We start from the raw sequence: 15,169 nt of genomic DNA on the forward strand, positions 1-15,169 counted from the left end.
TCTCCTGCCTTCTCCATCATCAGCTCTCCTGCCTCCTCCAGTATCAGCTCTCCTGCCTCCTCAAGTATCAGCTCTCCTGCCTTCTCCAGCATCAGCTCTCCTGCCTCCTCCAGTATCAGCTCTCCTGCCTCCTCAAGTATGAGCTCTCATGCCTCCTCCAGTATCAGCTCTCCTGCCTCCTCCAGCATCAGCTCTCCTGCCTCCTCCAGTATCAGCTCTCCTGCCTCCTGCAGCATCATCTCTCCTACCTCCTCCAGCATCAGCTCTCCTGCCTCCTCCAGTATCAGCTCTCCTGCCTCTTCCAGCATCAGCTCTCCTGCCTTCTCCAGCATCAGCTCTCCTGCCTCCTCTAGGATCAGCTCTCCTGCCTCCTCTAGCATCAGCTCTCCTGCCTCCTCCAGTATCAGCTCTCCTGCCTTCTCCAGCATCAGCTCTCCTGCCTCCTCCAGTATCACCTCTCCTGCCTTCTCCAGCATCAGCTCTCCTGCCTTCTCCAGCATCAGCTCTCCTGCCTCCTCCAATATCAGCTCACCTGTCTTCTCCAGTATCAGCTCTCCTGCCTCCTCCAGTATCAGCTCTCCTGCCTCCTCCAGTATCAGCTCTCCTGCCTCCTCTAGCACCAATTCTTCCTCTTCCTCTAGTGTCCTCTCTGTTGCCTCCACCTCTTCCAGCAATATCTCACCATCTTCCTCCAGCACCATCTCCCCTGCCTTCTCCAGTATCAGCTCTCCTGCCTCCTCCAGTATCAGCTCTCCTGCCTTCTCCAGCATCAGCTCTCCTGCCTCCTCTATTATCAGCTCTCCTGCCTCCTCCAGCATCAGCTCTCCTGCCTTCTCGAGTATCAGCTCTCCTGCCTCCTCCAGTATCAGCTCTCCTGCCTCCTCCAGTATCAGCTCTCCTGCCTCCTCCAGCATCAGCTCTCCTGCCTCCTCTAGCATCAGCTCTCCTGCCTCCTCCAGCATCAGCTCTCCTGCCTCCTCCAGCATCAGCTCTCCTGCCTTCTCCAGTATCAGCTCTCCTGCCTTCTCCAGCATCAGCTCTCCTGCCTCCTCCAGTATAAGCTCTCCTGCCTCCTCCAGAATCAGTGCTCCTGCCTCCTCCAGCATCAGCTCTCCTGCCTCCTCCAGTATCAACTCTCCTGCCTCCTGCAGCATCATTTCTCCTGCCTCCTCCAGTATCAGCTCTCCTGCCTCCTCCAGCATCAGCTCTCCTGCCTCCTCCAGCATCAGCTCTCCTGCCTTCTCCAGTATCAGCTCTCCTGCCTCCTCTAGCATCAGCTCTCCTGCCTCCTCCAGCATCAGCTCTCCTGCCTTCTCCAGTATCAGCTCTCCTGCCTTCTCCAGCATCAGCTCTCCTGCCTCCTCCAGTATCAGCTCTCCTGCCTCCTCCAGAATCAGCGCTCCTGCCTCCTCCAGCATCAGCTCTCCTGCCTCCTCCAGTATCAACTCTCCTGCCTCCTGCAGCATCATTTCTCCTGCCTCCTCCAGTATCAGCTCTCCTGCCTCCTCCAGCATCAGCTCTCCTGCCTACTCCAGCATCAGCTCTCCTGCCTCCTCTAGTATCAGCTCTCCCGCCTTCTCCAGTATCAGCTCTCCTGCCTTCTCCATCATCAGCTCTCCTGCCTCCTCCAGTATCAGCTCTCCAGCCTCCTCCAGCATCAGCTCTCCTGCCTTCTCCAGCATCATCTCTCCTGCCTCCTCCAGTATCAGCTCTCCTGCCTCCTCCCGCATCAGGTATCCTGCCTCCTCCAGGATCAGCTCTCCTGCCTAATCCAGTATCAGCTCTCCTGCCTCCTCTAGCATCAGCTCTCCTGCCTCCTCCAGTATCAGCTCTCCTGCCTTCTCCAGTATCAGCTCTCCTGCCTCCTCCTGCATCAGCTCTCCTGCCTCCTCCAGTATCAGCTCTCCTGCCTCCTCCATTATCAGCTCTCCTGCCTCCTCCAGCATCAGCTCTCCTGCCTTCTCCAACATCAGCTCTCCTGCCTCCTCCATCATCAGCTCTCCTGCCTTCTCCAGCATCAGCTCTCCTGCCTCCTCCAGTAACTGCTCTCCTGCCTCCTCTAGCATCAGCTCTCCTGCCTGCTCCAGTATCAGCTCTCCTGCCTTCTCCAGCATCAGCTCTCCTGCCTCCTCCAGCATCAGCTTTCCTGCCTTCTCCAGCATCAGCTCTCATGCCTTCTCCAGCATTAGCTCTCCTGCCTCCTCCAGCATCAGCTCTCCTACCTCCTGCAGCATCAGCTCTCCTGCCTCCTCCAGCATCAGCTCTCCTGCCTGCTCCAGTATCAGCTCTCCTGCCTCCTCCAGTATTAGGTCTCCTGCATTCTCCAGTATCAGCTCTCCTGCCTTCTCCAGTATCAGCTCTCCTGCCTCCTCCAGCATCAGCTCTCCTGCCTCCTCCAGCATCAGCTCTCCCGTCTTCTCCAGCATCAGCTCTCCTGCCTCCTCCAGCATCAGCTCTCCTGCCTTCTCCAGCATCAGGTCTGTTCCCTCCTCCAATATCAGATCTCTTGCCTCCTCCAGTATCATCTCTCCTGCCTCCTGCAGCATCAGCTCTCCTGCCTCCTCCAGTATCAGCTCTCCTGCCTCCTCCAGTATCAGCTCTCCTGCCTCCTCCCGTATCAGCTCTCCTGCCTCCTCCAGTATCAGCTCTCCTGTCTTCTCCAGCATCAGCTCTCTTGCCTCCTCCAGCATCAGCTCTCCTGCCTTCTCCAGCATCAGCTCTCTTGCCTCCTCCAATATCAGATCTCTTGCCTCCTCCAATATCAGCTCTCCTGCCTCCTCCAGCATAAGCTCTCCTGCCTCCTCCAGTATCAGCTCTCCTGCCTCCTCCAGCATCAGCTCTCCTGCCTCCTCCAGTATCAGCTCTCCTGCCTCCTCCAGCATCAGCTCTCCTGCCTTGTCCAGCATCAGCTCTCCTGCTTTCTCCACCATCAGCTCTCTTGCCTCCTCCAGTATCAGCTCTCCTGCCTCCTCCAGTATCAGCTCTCCTGCCTCCTCCAGCATCAGCTCTCCTGCCTCCTTCAGCATCAGCTCTCCTGCCTTGTCCAGCATCAGCTCTCCTGCCTCCTCCAGTATCAGCTCTACTGCCTCCTCCAGCATCACCTCTCCTGCCTCCTCCAGTATTAGCTCTCCTGACTCCTCCAGTATCAGCTCTCCTGCCTTCTCCAGCATCAGCTCTCCTGCCTCCTCCAGTATCAGCTCTCCTGCCATCTCCAGTATCAGCTCTCCTGCCTTCTCCAGCATCAGCTCTCCTGCCTCCTCCTGTATCAACTTTCCTGCCTCCTCCAGCATCAGCTTTCCTGCCTTCTCCAGCATCAGCTCTCCTGCCTCCTCCAGTACCAGCTGTCCTGCCTCCTCTAGCATCAGCTCTCCTGCCTCCTCCAGTATCAGCTCTCCTGCCTTCTCCAGCTTCAGCACTCCTGCCTCCTCCAGTATCAGCTCTCCTGCCTCCTCCAGCATCAGCTCTCCTGCCTCCTCCAGCATCAGATCTCCTGCCTTCTCCAGCATCAGCTCTTCTGCCTCCTCCAGCATCAGCTCTCCTGCCTCCTCCAATATCAGCTCTCCTTCCTCCTCCAGCATCAGCTCTCCTGCCTCCTCCAGTATCAGTTCTCCTGCCTCCTCTAGCACCAATTCTTCCTCCTCCTCTAGTGTCCTCTCTGTTGCCTCCACCTCTTCCAGCAATATCTCACCATCTTCCTCCAGCACCATCTCTCCTGCCTTCTCCAGTATCAGCTCTCCTGCCTTCTCCAGCATCAGCTCTCCTGCCTCCTCCAGTATCAGCTCTCCTTCCTCCTCAAGTATCAGCTCTCCTGCCTTCTCCAGCATCAGCTCTCCTGCCTCCTTCAGTATCAGCTCTCCTGCCTCCTCAAGTATCAGCTCTCATGCCTCCTCCAGTATTAGCTCTCCTGCCTCCTCCAGCATCAGCTCTCCTGCCTCCTCCAGTATTAGGTCTCCTGCATTCTCCAGTATCAGCTCTCCTGCCTTCTCCAGTATCAGCTCTCCTGCCTCCTCCAGTATCAGCTCTCCTGCCTCCTCAAGTATCAGCTCTCATGCCTCCTCCAGTATCAGCTCTCCTGCCTCCTCCAGCATCAGCTCTCCTGCCTCCTCCAGTATCAGCTCTCCTGCCTCCTGCAGCATCATCTCTCCTACCTCCTCCAGCATCAGCTCTCCTGCCTCCTCCAGTATCAGCTCTCCTGCCTCCTCCAGCATCAGCTCTCCTGCCTTCTCCAGCATCAGCTCTCCTGCCTCCTCTAGGATCAGCTCTCCTGCCTCCTCTAGCATCAGCTCTCCTGCCTCCTCCAAAATCAGCTCTCCTGCCTCCTCCAGCATTAGCTCTCCGGCCTCCTCCAGTATCAGCTCTCCTGCCACCTCCAGCATCAGCTCTCCTGCCTCCTCCAATATCAGCTCTCTTTCCTCCTCCAGCATCAGCTCTCCTGCCTCCTCCAGTATCAGTTCTCCTGCTTCCTCTAGCACCAATTCTTCCTCCTCCTCTAGTGTCCTCTCTGTTGCCTCCACCTCTTCTAGGAATATCTCACCATCTTCCTCCAGCACCATCTCTCCTGCCTTCTCCAGTATCAGCTCTCCTGCCTTCTCCAGCATCAGCTCTCCTGCCTCCTAAAGTATCAGCTCTCATGCCTCCTCCAGTATCAGCTCTCCTGCCTCCTCCAGCATCAGCTCTCCTGCCTCCTCCAGCATCAGCTCTCTTGCCTCCTCCAGCATCAGCTCTCCTGCCTCCTCCAGCATCATCTCTCCTGCCTCCTGCAGCATCATCTCCCCTGCCTTCTCCAGTATCAGCTCTCCTGCCTCCTCCAGTATCAGCTCTCCTGCCTTCTCCAGCATCAGCTCTCCTGCCTCCTCTGTTATCAGCTCTCCTGCCTCCTCCAGCATCAGCTCTCCTGCCTTCTCGAGTATCAGCTCTCCTGCCTCCTCCAGTATCAGCTCTCCTGCCTCCTCCAGTATCAGCTCTCCTGCCTCCTCCAGCATCAGCTCTCCTGCCTCCTCTAGCATCAGCTCTCCTGCCTCCTCCAGCATCAGCTCTCCTGCCTCCTCCAGCATCAGCTCTCCTGCCTTCTCCAGTATCATCTCTCCTGCCTCCTCCAGCATCAGCTCTCCTGCCTCCTCCAGTATCAGCTCTCCTGCCTCCTGCAGCATCATCTCTCCTACCTCCTCCAGCATCAGCTCTCCTGCCTCCTCCAGTATCAGCTCTCCTGCCTCTTCCAGCATCAGCTCTCCTGCCTTCTCCAGCATCAGCTCTCCTGCCTCCTCTAGGATCAGCTCTCCTGCCTCCTCTAGCATCAGCTCTCCTGCCTCCTCCAGTATCAGCTCTCCTGCCTTCTCCAGCATCAGCTCTCCTGCCTCCTCCAGTATCACCTCTCCTGCCTTCTCCAGCATCAGCTCTCCTGCCTTCTCCAGCATCAGCTCTCCTGCCTCCTCCAATATCAGCTCTCCTGTCTTCTCCAGTATCAGCTCTCCTGCCTCCTCCAGTATCAGCTCTCCTGCCTCCTCCAGTATCAGCTCTCCTGCCTCCTCTAGCACCAATTCTTCCTCTTCCTCTAGTGTCCTCTCTGTTGCCTCCACCTCTTCCAGCAATATCTCACCATCTTCCTCCAGCACCATCTCCCCTGCCTTCTCCAGTATCAGCTCTCCTGCCTCCTCCAGTATCAGCTCTCCTGCCTTCTCCAGCATCAGCTCTCCTGCCTCCTCTATTATCATCTCTCCTGCCTCCTCCAGCATCAGCTCTCCTGCCTTCTCGAGTATCAGCTCTCCTGCCTCCTCCAGTATCAGCTCTCCTGCCTCCTCCAGTATCAGCTCTCCTGCCTCCTCCAGCATCAGCTCTCCTGCCTCCTCTAGCATCAGCTCTCCTGCCTCCTCCAGCATCAGCTCTCCTGCCTCCTCCAGCATCAGCTCTCCTGCCTTCTCCAGTATCAGCTCTCCTGCCTTCTCCAGCATCAGCTCTCCTGCCTCCTCCAGTATCAGCTCTCCTGCCTCCTCCAGAATCAGTGCTCCTGCCTCCTCCAGCATCAGCTCTCCTGCCTCCTCCAATATCAACTCTCCTGCCTCCTGCAGCATCATTTCTCCTGCCTCCTCCAGTATCAGCTCTCCTGCCTCCTCTAGCATCAGCTCTGCTGCCTCCTCCAGCATCAGCTCTCCTGCCATCTCCAGTATCAGCTCTCCTGCCTCCTCTAGCATCAGCTCTCCTGCCTCCTCCAGCATCAGCTCTCCTGCCTTCTCCAGTATCAGCTCTCCTGCCTTCTCCAGCATCAGCTCTCCTGCCTCCTCCAGTATCAGCTCTCCTGCCTCCTCCAGAATCAGCGCTCCTGCCTCCTCCAGCATCAGCTCTCCTGCCTCCTCCAGTATCAACTCTCCTGCCTCCTGCAGCAACATTTCTCCTGCCTCCTCCAGTATCAGCTCTCCTGCCTCCTCCAGCATCAGCTCTCCTGCCTCCTCCAGCATCAGCTCTCCTGCCTCCTCTAGTATCAGCTCTCCCGCCTTCTCCAGTATCAGCTCTCCTGCCTTCTCCATCATCAGCTCTCCTGCCTCCTCCAGTATCAGCTCTCCTGCCTCCTCAAGTATCAGCTCTCCTGCCTTCTCCAGCATCAGCTCTCCTGCCTCCTCCAGTATCAGCTCTCCTGCCTCCTCAAGTATGAGCTCTCATGCCTCCTCCAGTATCAGCTCTCCTGCCTCCTCCAGCATCAGCTCTCCTGCCTCCTCCAGTATCAGCTCTCCTGCCTCCTGCAGCATCATCTCTCCTACCTCCTCCAGCATCAGCTCTCCTGCCTCCTCCAGTATCAGCTCTCCTGCCTCTTCCAGCATCAGCTCTCCTGCCTTCTCCAGCATCAGCTCTCCTGCCTCCTCTAGGATCAGCTCTCCTGCCTCCTCTAGCATCAGCTCTCCTGCCTCCTCCAGTATCAGCTCTCCTGCCTTCTCCAGCATCAGCTCTCCTGCCTCCTCCAGTATCACCTCTCCTGCCTTCTCCAGCATCAGCTCTCCTGCCTTCTCCAGCATCAGCTCTCCTGCCTCGTCCAATATCAGCTCACCGGTCTTCTCCAGTATCAGCTCTCCTGCCTCCTCCAGTATCAGCTCTCCTGCCTCCTCCAGTATCAGCTCTCCTGCCTCCTCTAGCACCAATTCTTCCTCTTCCTCTAGTGTCCTCTCTGTTGCCTCCACCTCTTCCAGCAATATCTCACCATCTTCCTCCAGCACCATCTCCCCTGCCTTCTCCAGTATCAGCTCTCCTGCCTCCTCCAGTATCAGCTCTCCTGCCTTCTCCAGCATCAGCTCTCCTGCCTCCTCTATTATCAGCTCTCCTGCCTCCTCCAGCATCAGCTCTCCTGCCTTCTCGAGTATCAGCTCTCCTGCCTCCTCCAGTATCAGCTCTCCTGCCTCCTCCAGTATCAGCTCTCCTGCCTCCTCCAGCATCAGCTCTCCTGCCTCCTCTAGCATCAGCTCTCCTGCCTCCTCCAGCATCAGCTCTCCTGCCTCCTCCAGTATCAGCTCTCCCGCCTTCTCCAGTATCAGCTCTCCTGCCTTCTCCATCATCAGCTCTCCTGCCTCCTCCAGTATCAGCTCTCCAGCCTCCTCCAGCATCAGCTCTCCTGCCTTCTGCAGCATCATCTCTCCTGCCTCCTCCAGTATCAGCTCTCCTGCCTCCTCCCGCATCAGGTATCCTGCCTCCTCCAGGATCAGCTCTCCTGCCTAATCCAGTATCAGCTCTCCTGCCTCCTCTAGCATCAGCTCTCCTGCCTCCTCCAGTATCAGCTCTCCTGCCTTCTCCAGTATCAGCTCTCCTGCCTCCTCCAGCATCAGCTCTCCTGCCTCCTCCAGCATCAGCTCTCCTGCCTCCTCTAGTATCAGCTCTCCCGCCTTCTCCAGTATCAGCTCTCCTGCCTTCTCCATCATCAGCTCTCCTGCCTCCTCCAGTATCAGCTCTCCTGCCTCCTCAAGTATCAGCTCTCCTGCCTTCTCCAGCATCAGCTCTCCTGCCTCCTCCAGTATCAGCTCTCCTGCCTCCTCAAGTATGAGCTCTCATGCCTCCTCCAGTATCAGCTCTCCTGCCTCCTCCAGCATCAGCTCTCCTGCCTCCTCCAGTATCAGCTCTCCTGCCTCCTGCAGCATCATCTCTCCTACCTCCTCCAGCATCAGCTCTCCTGCCTCCTCCAGTATCAGCTCTCCTGCCTCTTCCAGCATCAGCTCTCCTGCCTTCTCCAGCATCAGCTCTCCTGCCTCCTCTAGGATCAGCTCTCCTGCCTCCTCTAGCATCAGCTCTCCTGCCTCCTCCAGTATCAGCTCTCCTGCCTTCTCCAGCATCAGCTCTCCTGCCTCCTCCAGTATCACCTCTCCTGCCTTCTCCAGCATCAGCTCTCCTGCCTTCTCCAGCATCAGCTCTCCTGCCTCGTCCAATATCAGCTCACCGGTCTTCTCCAGTATCAGCTCTCCTGCCTCCTCCAGTATCAGCTCTCCTGCCTCCTCCAGTATCAGCTCTCCTGCCTCCTCTAGCACCAATTCTTCCTCTTCCTCTAGTGTCCTCTCTGTTGCCTCCACCTCTTCCAGCAATATCTCACCATCTTCCTCCAGCACCATCTCCCCTGCCTTCTCCAGTATCAGCTCTCCTGCCTCCTCCAGTATCAGCTCTCCTGCCTTCTCCAGCATCAGCTCTCCTGCCTCCTCTATTATCAGCTCTCCTGCCTCCTCCAGCATCAGCTCTCCTGCCTTCTCGAGTATCAGCTCTCCTGCCTCCTCCAGTATCAGCTCTCCTGCCTCCTCCAGTATCAGCTCTCCTGCCTCCTCCAGCATCAGCTCTCCTGCCTCCTCTAGCATCAGCTCTCCTGCCTCCTCCAGCATCAGCTCTCCTGCCTCCTCCAGCATCAGCTCTCCTGCCTTCTCCAGTATCAGCTCTCCTGCCTTCTCCAGCATCAGCTCTCCTGCCTCCTCCAGTATCAGCTCTCCTGCCTCCTCCAGAATCAGTGCTCCTGCCTCCTCCAGCATCAGCTCTCCTGCCTCCTCCAGTATCAACTCTCCTGCCTCCTGCAGCATCATTTCTCCTGCCTCCTCCAGTATCAGCTCTCCTGCCTCCTCCAGCATCAGCTCTCCTGCCTCCTCCAGCATCAGCTCTCCTGCCTTCTCCAGTATCAGCTCTCCTGCCTCCTCTAGCATCAGCTCTCCTGCCTCCTCCAGCATCAGCTCTCCTGCCTTCTCCAGTATCAGCTCTCCTGCCTTCTCCAGCATCAGCTCTCATGCCTCCTCCAGTATCAGCTCTCCTGCCTCCTCCAGAATCAGCGCTCCTGCCTCCTCCAGCATCAGCTCTCCTGCCTCCTCCAGTATCAACTCTCCTGCCTCCTGCAGCATCATTTCTCCTGCCTCCTCCAGTATCAGCTCTCCTGCCTCCTCCAGCATCAGCTCTCCTGCCTACTCCAGCATCAGCTCTCCTGCCTCCTCTAGTATCAGCTCTCCCGCCTTCTCCAGTATCAGCTCTCCTGCCTTCTCCATCATCAGCTCTCCTGCCTCCTCCAGTATCAGCTCTCCAGCCTCCTCCAGCATCAGCTCTCCTGCCTTCTGCAGCATCATCTCTCCTGCCTCCTCCAGTATCAGCTCTCCTGCCTCCTCCCGCATCAGGTATCCTGCCTCCTCCAGGATCAGCTCTCCTGCCTAATCCAGTATCAGCTCTCCTGCCTCCTCTAGCATCAGCTCTCCTGCCTCCTCCAGTATCAGCTCTCCTGCCTTCTCCAGTATCAGCTCTCCTGCCTCCTCCTGCATCAGCTCTCCTGCCTCCTCCAGTATCAGCTCTCCTGCCTCCTCCATTATCAGCTCTCCTGCCTCCTCCAGCATCAGCTCTCCTGCCTTCTCCAACATCAGCTCTCCTGCCTCCTCCATCATCAGCTCTCCTGCCTTCTCCAGCATCAGCTCTCCTGCCTCCTCCAGTATCTGCTCTCCTGCCTCCTCTAGCATCAGCTCTCCTGCCTGCTCCAGTATCAGCTCTCCTGCCTTCTCCAGCATCAGCTCTCCTGCCTCCTCCAGCATCAGCTCTCCTGCCTTCTCCAGCATCAGCTCTCATGCCTTCTCCAGCATCAGCTCTCCTGCCTCCTCCAGCATCAGCTCTCCTGCCTCCTGCAGCATCAGCTCTCCTGCCTCCTCCAGCATCAGCTCTCCTGCCTCCTCCAGTATCAGCTCTCCTGCCTCCTCCAGTATTAGGTCTCCTGCATTCTCCAGTATCAGCTCTCCTGCCTTCTCCAGTATCAGCTCTCCTGCCTCCTCCAGCATCAGCTCTCCTGCCTCCTCCAGCATCAGCTCTCCCGTCTTCTCCAGCATCAGCTCTCCTGCCTCCTCCAGCATCAGCTCTCCTGCCTTGTCCAGCATCAGGTCTGTTCCCTCCTCCAATATCAGATCTCTTGCCTCCTCCAGTATCATCTCTCCTGCCTCCTCCAGCATCAGCTCTCCTGCCTCCTCCAGTATCAGCTCTCCTGCCTCCTCCAGTATCAGCTCTCCTGCCTCCTCCAGTATCAGCTCTCCTGCCTCCTCCAGTATCAGCTCTCCTGTCTTCTCCAGCATCAGCTCTCTTGCCTCCTCCAGCATCAGCTCTCCTGCCTTCTCCAGCATCAGCTCTCTTGCCTCCTCCAATATCAGATCTCTTGCCTCCTCCAATATCAGCTCTCCTGCCTCCTCCAGCATAAGCTCTCCTGCCTCCTCCAGTATCAGCTCTCCTGCCTCCTCCAGCATCAGCTCTCCTGCCTCCTCCAGTATCAGCTCTCCTGCCTCCTCCAGCATCAGCTCTCCTGCCTTGTCCAGCATCAGCTCTCCTGCTTTCTCCACCATCAGCTCTCTTGCCTCCTCCAGTATCAGCTCTCCTGCCTCCTCCAGTATCAGCTCTCCTGCCTCCTCCAGCATCAGCTCTCCTGCCTCCTTCAGCATCAGCTCTCCTGCCTTGTCCAGCATCAGCTCTCCTGCCTCCTCCAGTATCAGCTCTACTGCCTCCTCCAGCATCACCTCTCCTGCCTCCTCCAGTATTAGCTCTCCTGACTCCTCCAGTATCAGCTCTCCTGCCTTCTCCAGCATCAGCTCTCCTGCCTCCTCCAGTATCAGCTCTCCTGCCATCTCCAGTATCAGCTCTCCTGCCTTCTCCAGCATCAGCTCTCCTGCCTCCTCCTGTATCAACTTTCCTGCCTCCTCCAGCATCAGCTTTCCTGCCTTCTCCAGCATCAGCTCTCCTGCCTCCTCCAGTACCAGCTGTCCTGCCTCCTCTAGCATCAGCTCTCCTGCCTCCTCCAGTATCAGCTCTCCTGCCTTCTCCAGCTTCAGCACTCCTGCCTCCTCCAGTATCAGCTCTCCTGCCTCCTCCAGCATCAGCTCTCCTGCCTCCTCCAGCATCAGATCTCCTGCCTTCTCCAGCATCAGCTCTTCTGCCTCCTCCAGCATCAGCTCTCCTGCCTCCTCCAATATCAGCTCTCCTTCCTCCTCCAGCATCAGCTCTCCTGCCTCCTCCAGTATCAGTTCTCCTGCCTCCTCTAGCACCAATTCCTCCTCCTCCTCTAGTGTCCTCTCTGTTGCCTCCACCTCTTCCAGCAATATCTCACCATCTTCCTCCAGCACCATCTCTCCTGCCTTCTCCAGTATCAGCTCTCCTGCCTTCTCCAGCATCAGCTCTCCTGCCTCCTCCAGTATCAGCTCTCCTTCCTCCTCAAGTATCAGCTCTCCTGCCTTCTCCAGCATCAGCTCTCCTGCCTCCTCCAGTATCAGCTCTCCTGCCTCCTCAAGTATCAGCTCTCATGCCTCCTCCAGTATCAGCTCTCCTGCCTCCTCCAGCATCAGCTCTCCTGCCTCCTCCAGTATCAGCTCTCCTGCCTCCTGCAGCATCATCTCTCCTACCTCCTCCAGCATCAGCTCTCCTGCCTTCTCCAGCATCAGCTCTCCTGCCTCCTCTAGGATCAGCTCTCCTGCCTCCTCTAGCATCAGCTCTCCTGCCTCCTCCAATATCAGCTCTCCTGCCTCCTCCAGCATTAGCTCTCCGGCCTCCTCCAGTATCAGCTCTCCTGCCACCTCCAGCATCAGCTCTCCTGCCTCCTCCAATATCAGCTCTCTTTCCTCCTCCAGCATCAGCTCTCCTGCCTCCTCCAGTATCAGTTCTCCTGCTTCCTCTAGCACCAATTCTTCCTCCTCCTCTAGTGTCCTCTCTGTTGCCTCCACCTCTTCTAGCAATATCTCACCATCTTCCTCCAGCACCATCTCTCCTGCCTTCTCCAGTATCAGCTCTCCTGCCTTCTCCAGCATCAGCTCTCCTGCCTCCTAAAGTATCAGCTCTCATGCCTCCTCCAGTACCAGCTCTCCTGCCTCCTCCAGCATCAGCTCTCCTGCCTCCTCCAGCATCAGCTCTCTTGCCTCCTCCAGCATCAGCTCTCCTGCCTCCTCCAGCATCATCTCTCCTGCCTCCTGCAGCATCATCTCTCCTGCCTCCTCCAGTATCAGCTCTCCTGCCTCCTCCAGTATCAGCTCTCCTGCCTCCTCCAGCATCAGCTCTCCTGCCTTCTCCAGCATCAGCTCTCCTGCCTCCTCTAGTATCAGCTCTTCTGCCTCCTCTAGCATCAGCTCTCCTGCCTCCTCCAGTATCAGCTCTCCTGCCTTCTCCAGCATCAGCTCTCTGCCTCCTCCAGTATCAGCTCTCCTGCCTCCTCCAGCATCAGCTCTCCTGCCTCCTCCAGCATCAGCTCTCATGCCTTCTCCAGCATCAGCTCTCCTGCCTCCTCCAGCATCAGCTCTCCTGCCTCCTGCAGCATCAGCTCTCCTGCCTCCTCCAGCATCAGCTCTCCTGCCTCCTCCAGTATCAGCTCTCCTGCCTCCTCCAGTATTAGGTCTCCTGCATTCTCCAGTATCAGCTCTCCTGCCTTCTCCAGTATCAGCTCTCCTGCCTCCTCCAGCATCAGCTCTCCTGCCTCCTCCAGCATCAGCTCTCCCGTCTTCTCCAGCATCAGCTCTCCTGCCTCCTCCAGCATCAGCTCTCCTGCCTTCTCCAGCATCAGGTCTGTTCCCTCCTCCAATATCAGATCTCTTGCCTCCTCCAGTATCATCTCTCCTGCCTCCTCCAGCATCAGCTCTCCTGCCTCCTCCAGTATCAGCTCTCCTGCCTCCTCCAGTATCAGCTCTCCTGCCTCCTCCAGTATCAGCTCTCCTGCCTCCTCCAGTATCAGCTCTCCTGTCTTCTCCAGCATCAGCTCTCTTGCCTCCTCCAGCATCAGCTCTCCTGCCTTCTCCAGCATCAGCTCTCTTGCCTCCTCCAATATCAGATCTCTTGCCTCCTCCAATATCAGCTCTCCTGCCTCCTCCAGCATAAGCTCTCCTGCCTCCTCCAGTATCAGCTCTCCTGCCTCCTCCAGCATCAGCTCTCCTGCCTCCTCCAGTATCAGCTCTCCTGCCTCCTCCAGCATCAGCTCTCCTGCCTTGTCCAGTATCAGCTCTCCTGCCTCCTCCAGCATCAGCTCTCCTGCCTCCTTCAGCATCAGCTCTCCTGCCTTGTCCAGCATCAGCTCTCCTGCCTCCTCCAGTATCAGCTCTACTGCCTCCTCCAGCATCACCTCTCCTGCCTCCTCCAGTATTAGCTCTCCTGACTCCTCCAGTATCAGCTCTCCTGCCTTCTCCAGCATCAGCTCTCCTGCCTCCTCCAGTATCAGCTCTCCTGCCATCTCCAGTATCAGCTCTCCTGCCTTCTCCAGCATCAGCTCTCCTGCCTCCTCCTGTATCAACTTTCCTGCCTCCTCCAGCATCAGCTTTCCTGCCTTCTCCAGCATCAGCTCTCCTGCCTCCTCCAGTACCAGCTGTCCTGCCTCCTCTAGCATCAGCTCTCCTGCCTCCTCCAGTATCAGCTCTCCTGCCTTCTCCAGCTTCAGCACTCCTGCCTCCTCCAGTATCAGCTCTCCTGCCTCCTCCAGCATCAGCTCTCCTGCCTCCTCCAGCATCAGATCTCCTGCCTTCTCCAGCATCAGCTCTTCTGCCTCCTCCAGCATCAGCTCTCCTGCCTCCTCCAATATCAGCTCTCCTTCCTCCTCCAGCATCAGCTCTCCTGCCTCCTCCAGTATCAGTTCTCCTGCCTCCTCTAGCACCAATTCTTCCTCCTCCTCTAGTGTCCTCTCTGTTGCCTCCACCTCTTCCAGCAATATCTCACCATCTTCCTCCAGCACCATCTCTCCTGCCTTCTCCAGTATCAGCTCTCCTGCCTTCTCCAGCATCAGCTCTCCTGCCTCCTCCAGTATCAGCTCTCCTTCCTCCTCAAGTATCAGCTCTCCTGCCTTCTCCAGCATCAGCTCTCCTGCCTCCTCCAGTATCAGCTCTCCTGCCTCCTCAAGTATCAGCTCTCATGCCTCCTCCAGTATCAGCTCTCCTGCCTCCTCCAGCATCAGCTCTCCTGCCTCCTCCAGTATCAGCTCTCCTGCCTCCTGCAGCATCATCTCTCCTACCTCCTCCAGCATCAGCTCTCCTGCCTCCTCCAGTATCAGCTCTCCTGCCTCCTCCAGCATCAGCTCTCCTGCCTTCTCCAGCATCAGCTCTCCTGCCTCCTCTAGGATCAGCTCTCCTGCCTCCTCTAGCATCAGCTCTCCTGCCTCCTCCAATATCAGCTCTCCTGCCTCCTCCAGCATTAGCTCTCCGGCCTCCTCCAGTATCAGCTCTCCTGCCACCTCCAGCATCAGCTCTCCTGCCTCCTCCAATATCAGCTCTCTTTCCTCCTCCAGCATCAGCTCTCCTGCCTCCTCCAGTATCAGTTCTCCTGCTTCCTCTAGCACCAATTCTTCCTCCTCCTCTAGTGTCCTCTCTGTTGCCTCCACCTCTTCTAGCAATATCTCACCATCTTCCTCCAGCACCATCTCTCCTGCCTTCTCCAGTATCAGCTCTCCTGCCTTCTCCAGCATCAGCTCTCCTGCCTCCTAAAGTATCAGCTCTCATGCCTCCTCCAGTATCAGCTCTCCTGCCTCCTCCAGCATCAGCTCTCCTGCCTCCTCCAGCATCAGCTCTCTTGCCTCCTCCAGCATCAGCTCTCCTGCCTCCTCCAGCATCATCTCTCCTGCCTCCTGCAGCATCATCTCTCCTGCCTCCTCCAGTATCAGCTCTCCTGCCTCCTCCAGTATCAGCTCTCCTGCCTCCTCCAGCATCAGCTCTCCTGCCTTCTCCAGCATCAGCTCTCCTGCCTCCTC

General features: G+C 57.3%; 1 protein-coding gene across 1 annotated transcript in view; it reads left to right on the forward strand.

The window, feature by feature from the left end:
• The window catches only part of LOC141157785 (uncharacterized), a 53,287-nt gene extending 38,529 nt beyond the window's left edge, over window positions 1-14,758 (forward strand). Inside the window, exons 4-11 of the mRNA XM_073645314.1 lie at window positions 114-136; window positions 504-564; window positions 1,198-1,251; window positions 3,043-3,099; window positions 10,705-11,034; window positions 13,971-14,045; window positions 14,280-14,339; window positions 14,711-14,758. Coding sequence (XP_073501415.1) covers window positions 114-136; window positions 504-564; window positions 1,198-1,251; window positions 3,043-3,099; window positions 10,705-11,034; window positions 13,971-14,045; window positions 14,280-14,339; window positions 14,711-14,758 — 708 coding nt within the window. The remainder of the gene's footprint in view (window positions 1-113; window positions 137-503; window positions 565-1,197; window positions 1,252-3,042; window positions 3,100-10,704; window positions 11,035-13,970; window positions 14,046-14,279; window positions 14,340-14,710) is intronic.
• The last annotated feature ends 411 nt before the right edge of the window (window positions 14,759-15,169 follow it).

Source organism: Phyllobates terribilis, unplaced genomic scaffold (genome assembly GCF_046119375.1).
Source record: "Phyllobates terribilis strain yellow unplaced genomic scaffold, ASM4611937v1 Scaffold_8__6_contigs__length_399053987, whole genome shotgun sequence".
Classification (NCBI taxonomy): Eukaryota; Metazoa; Chordata; class Amphibia; order Anura; family Dendrobatidae; genus Phyllobates; species Phyllobates terribilis.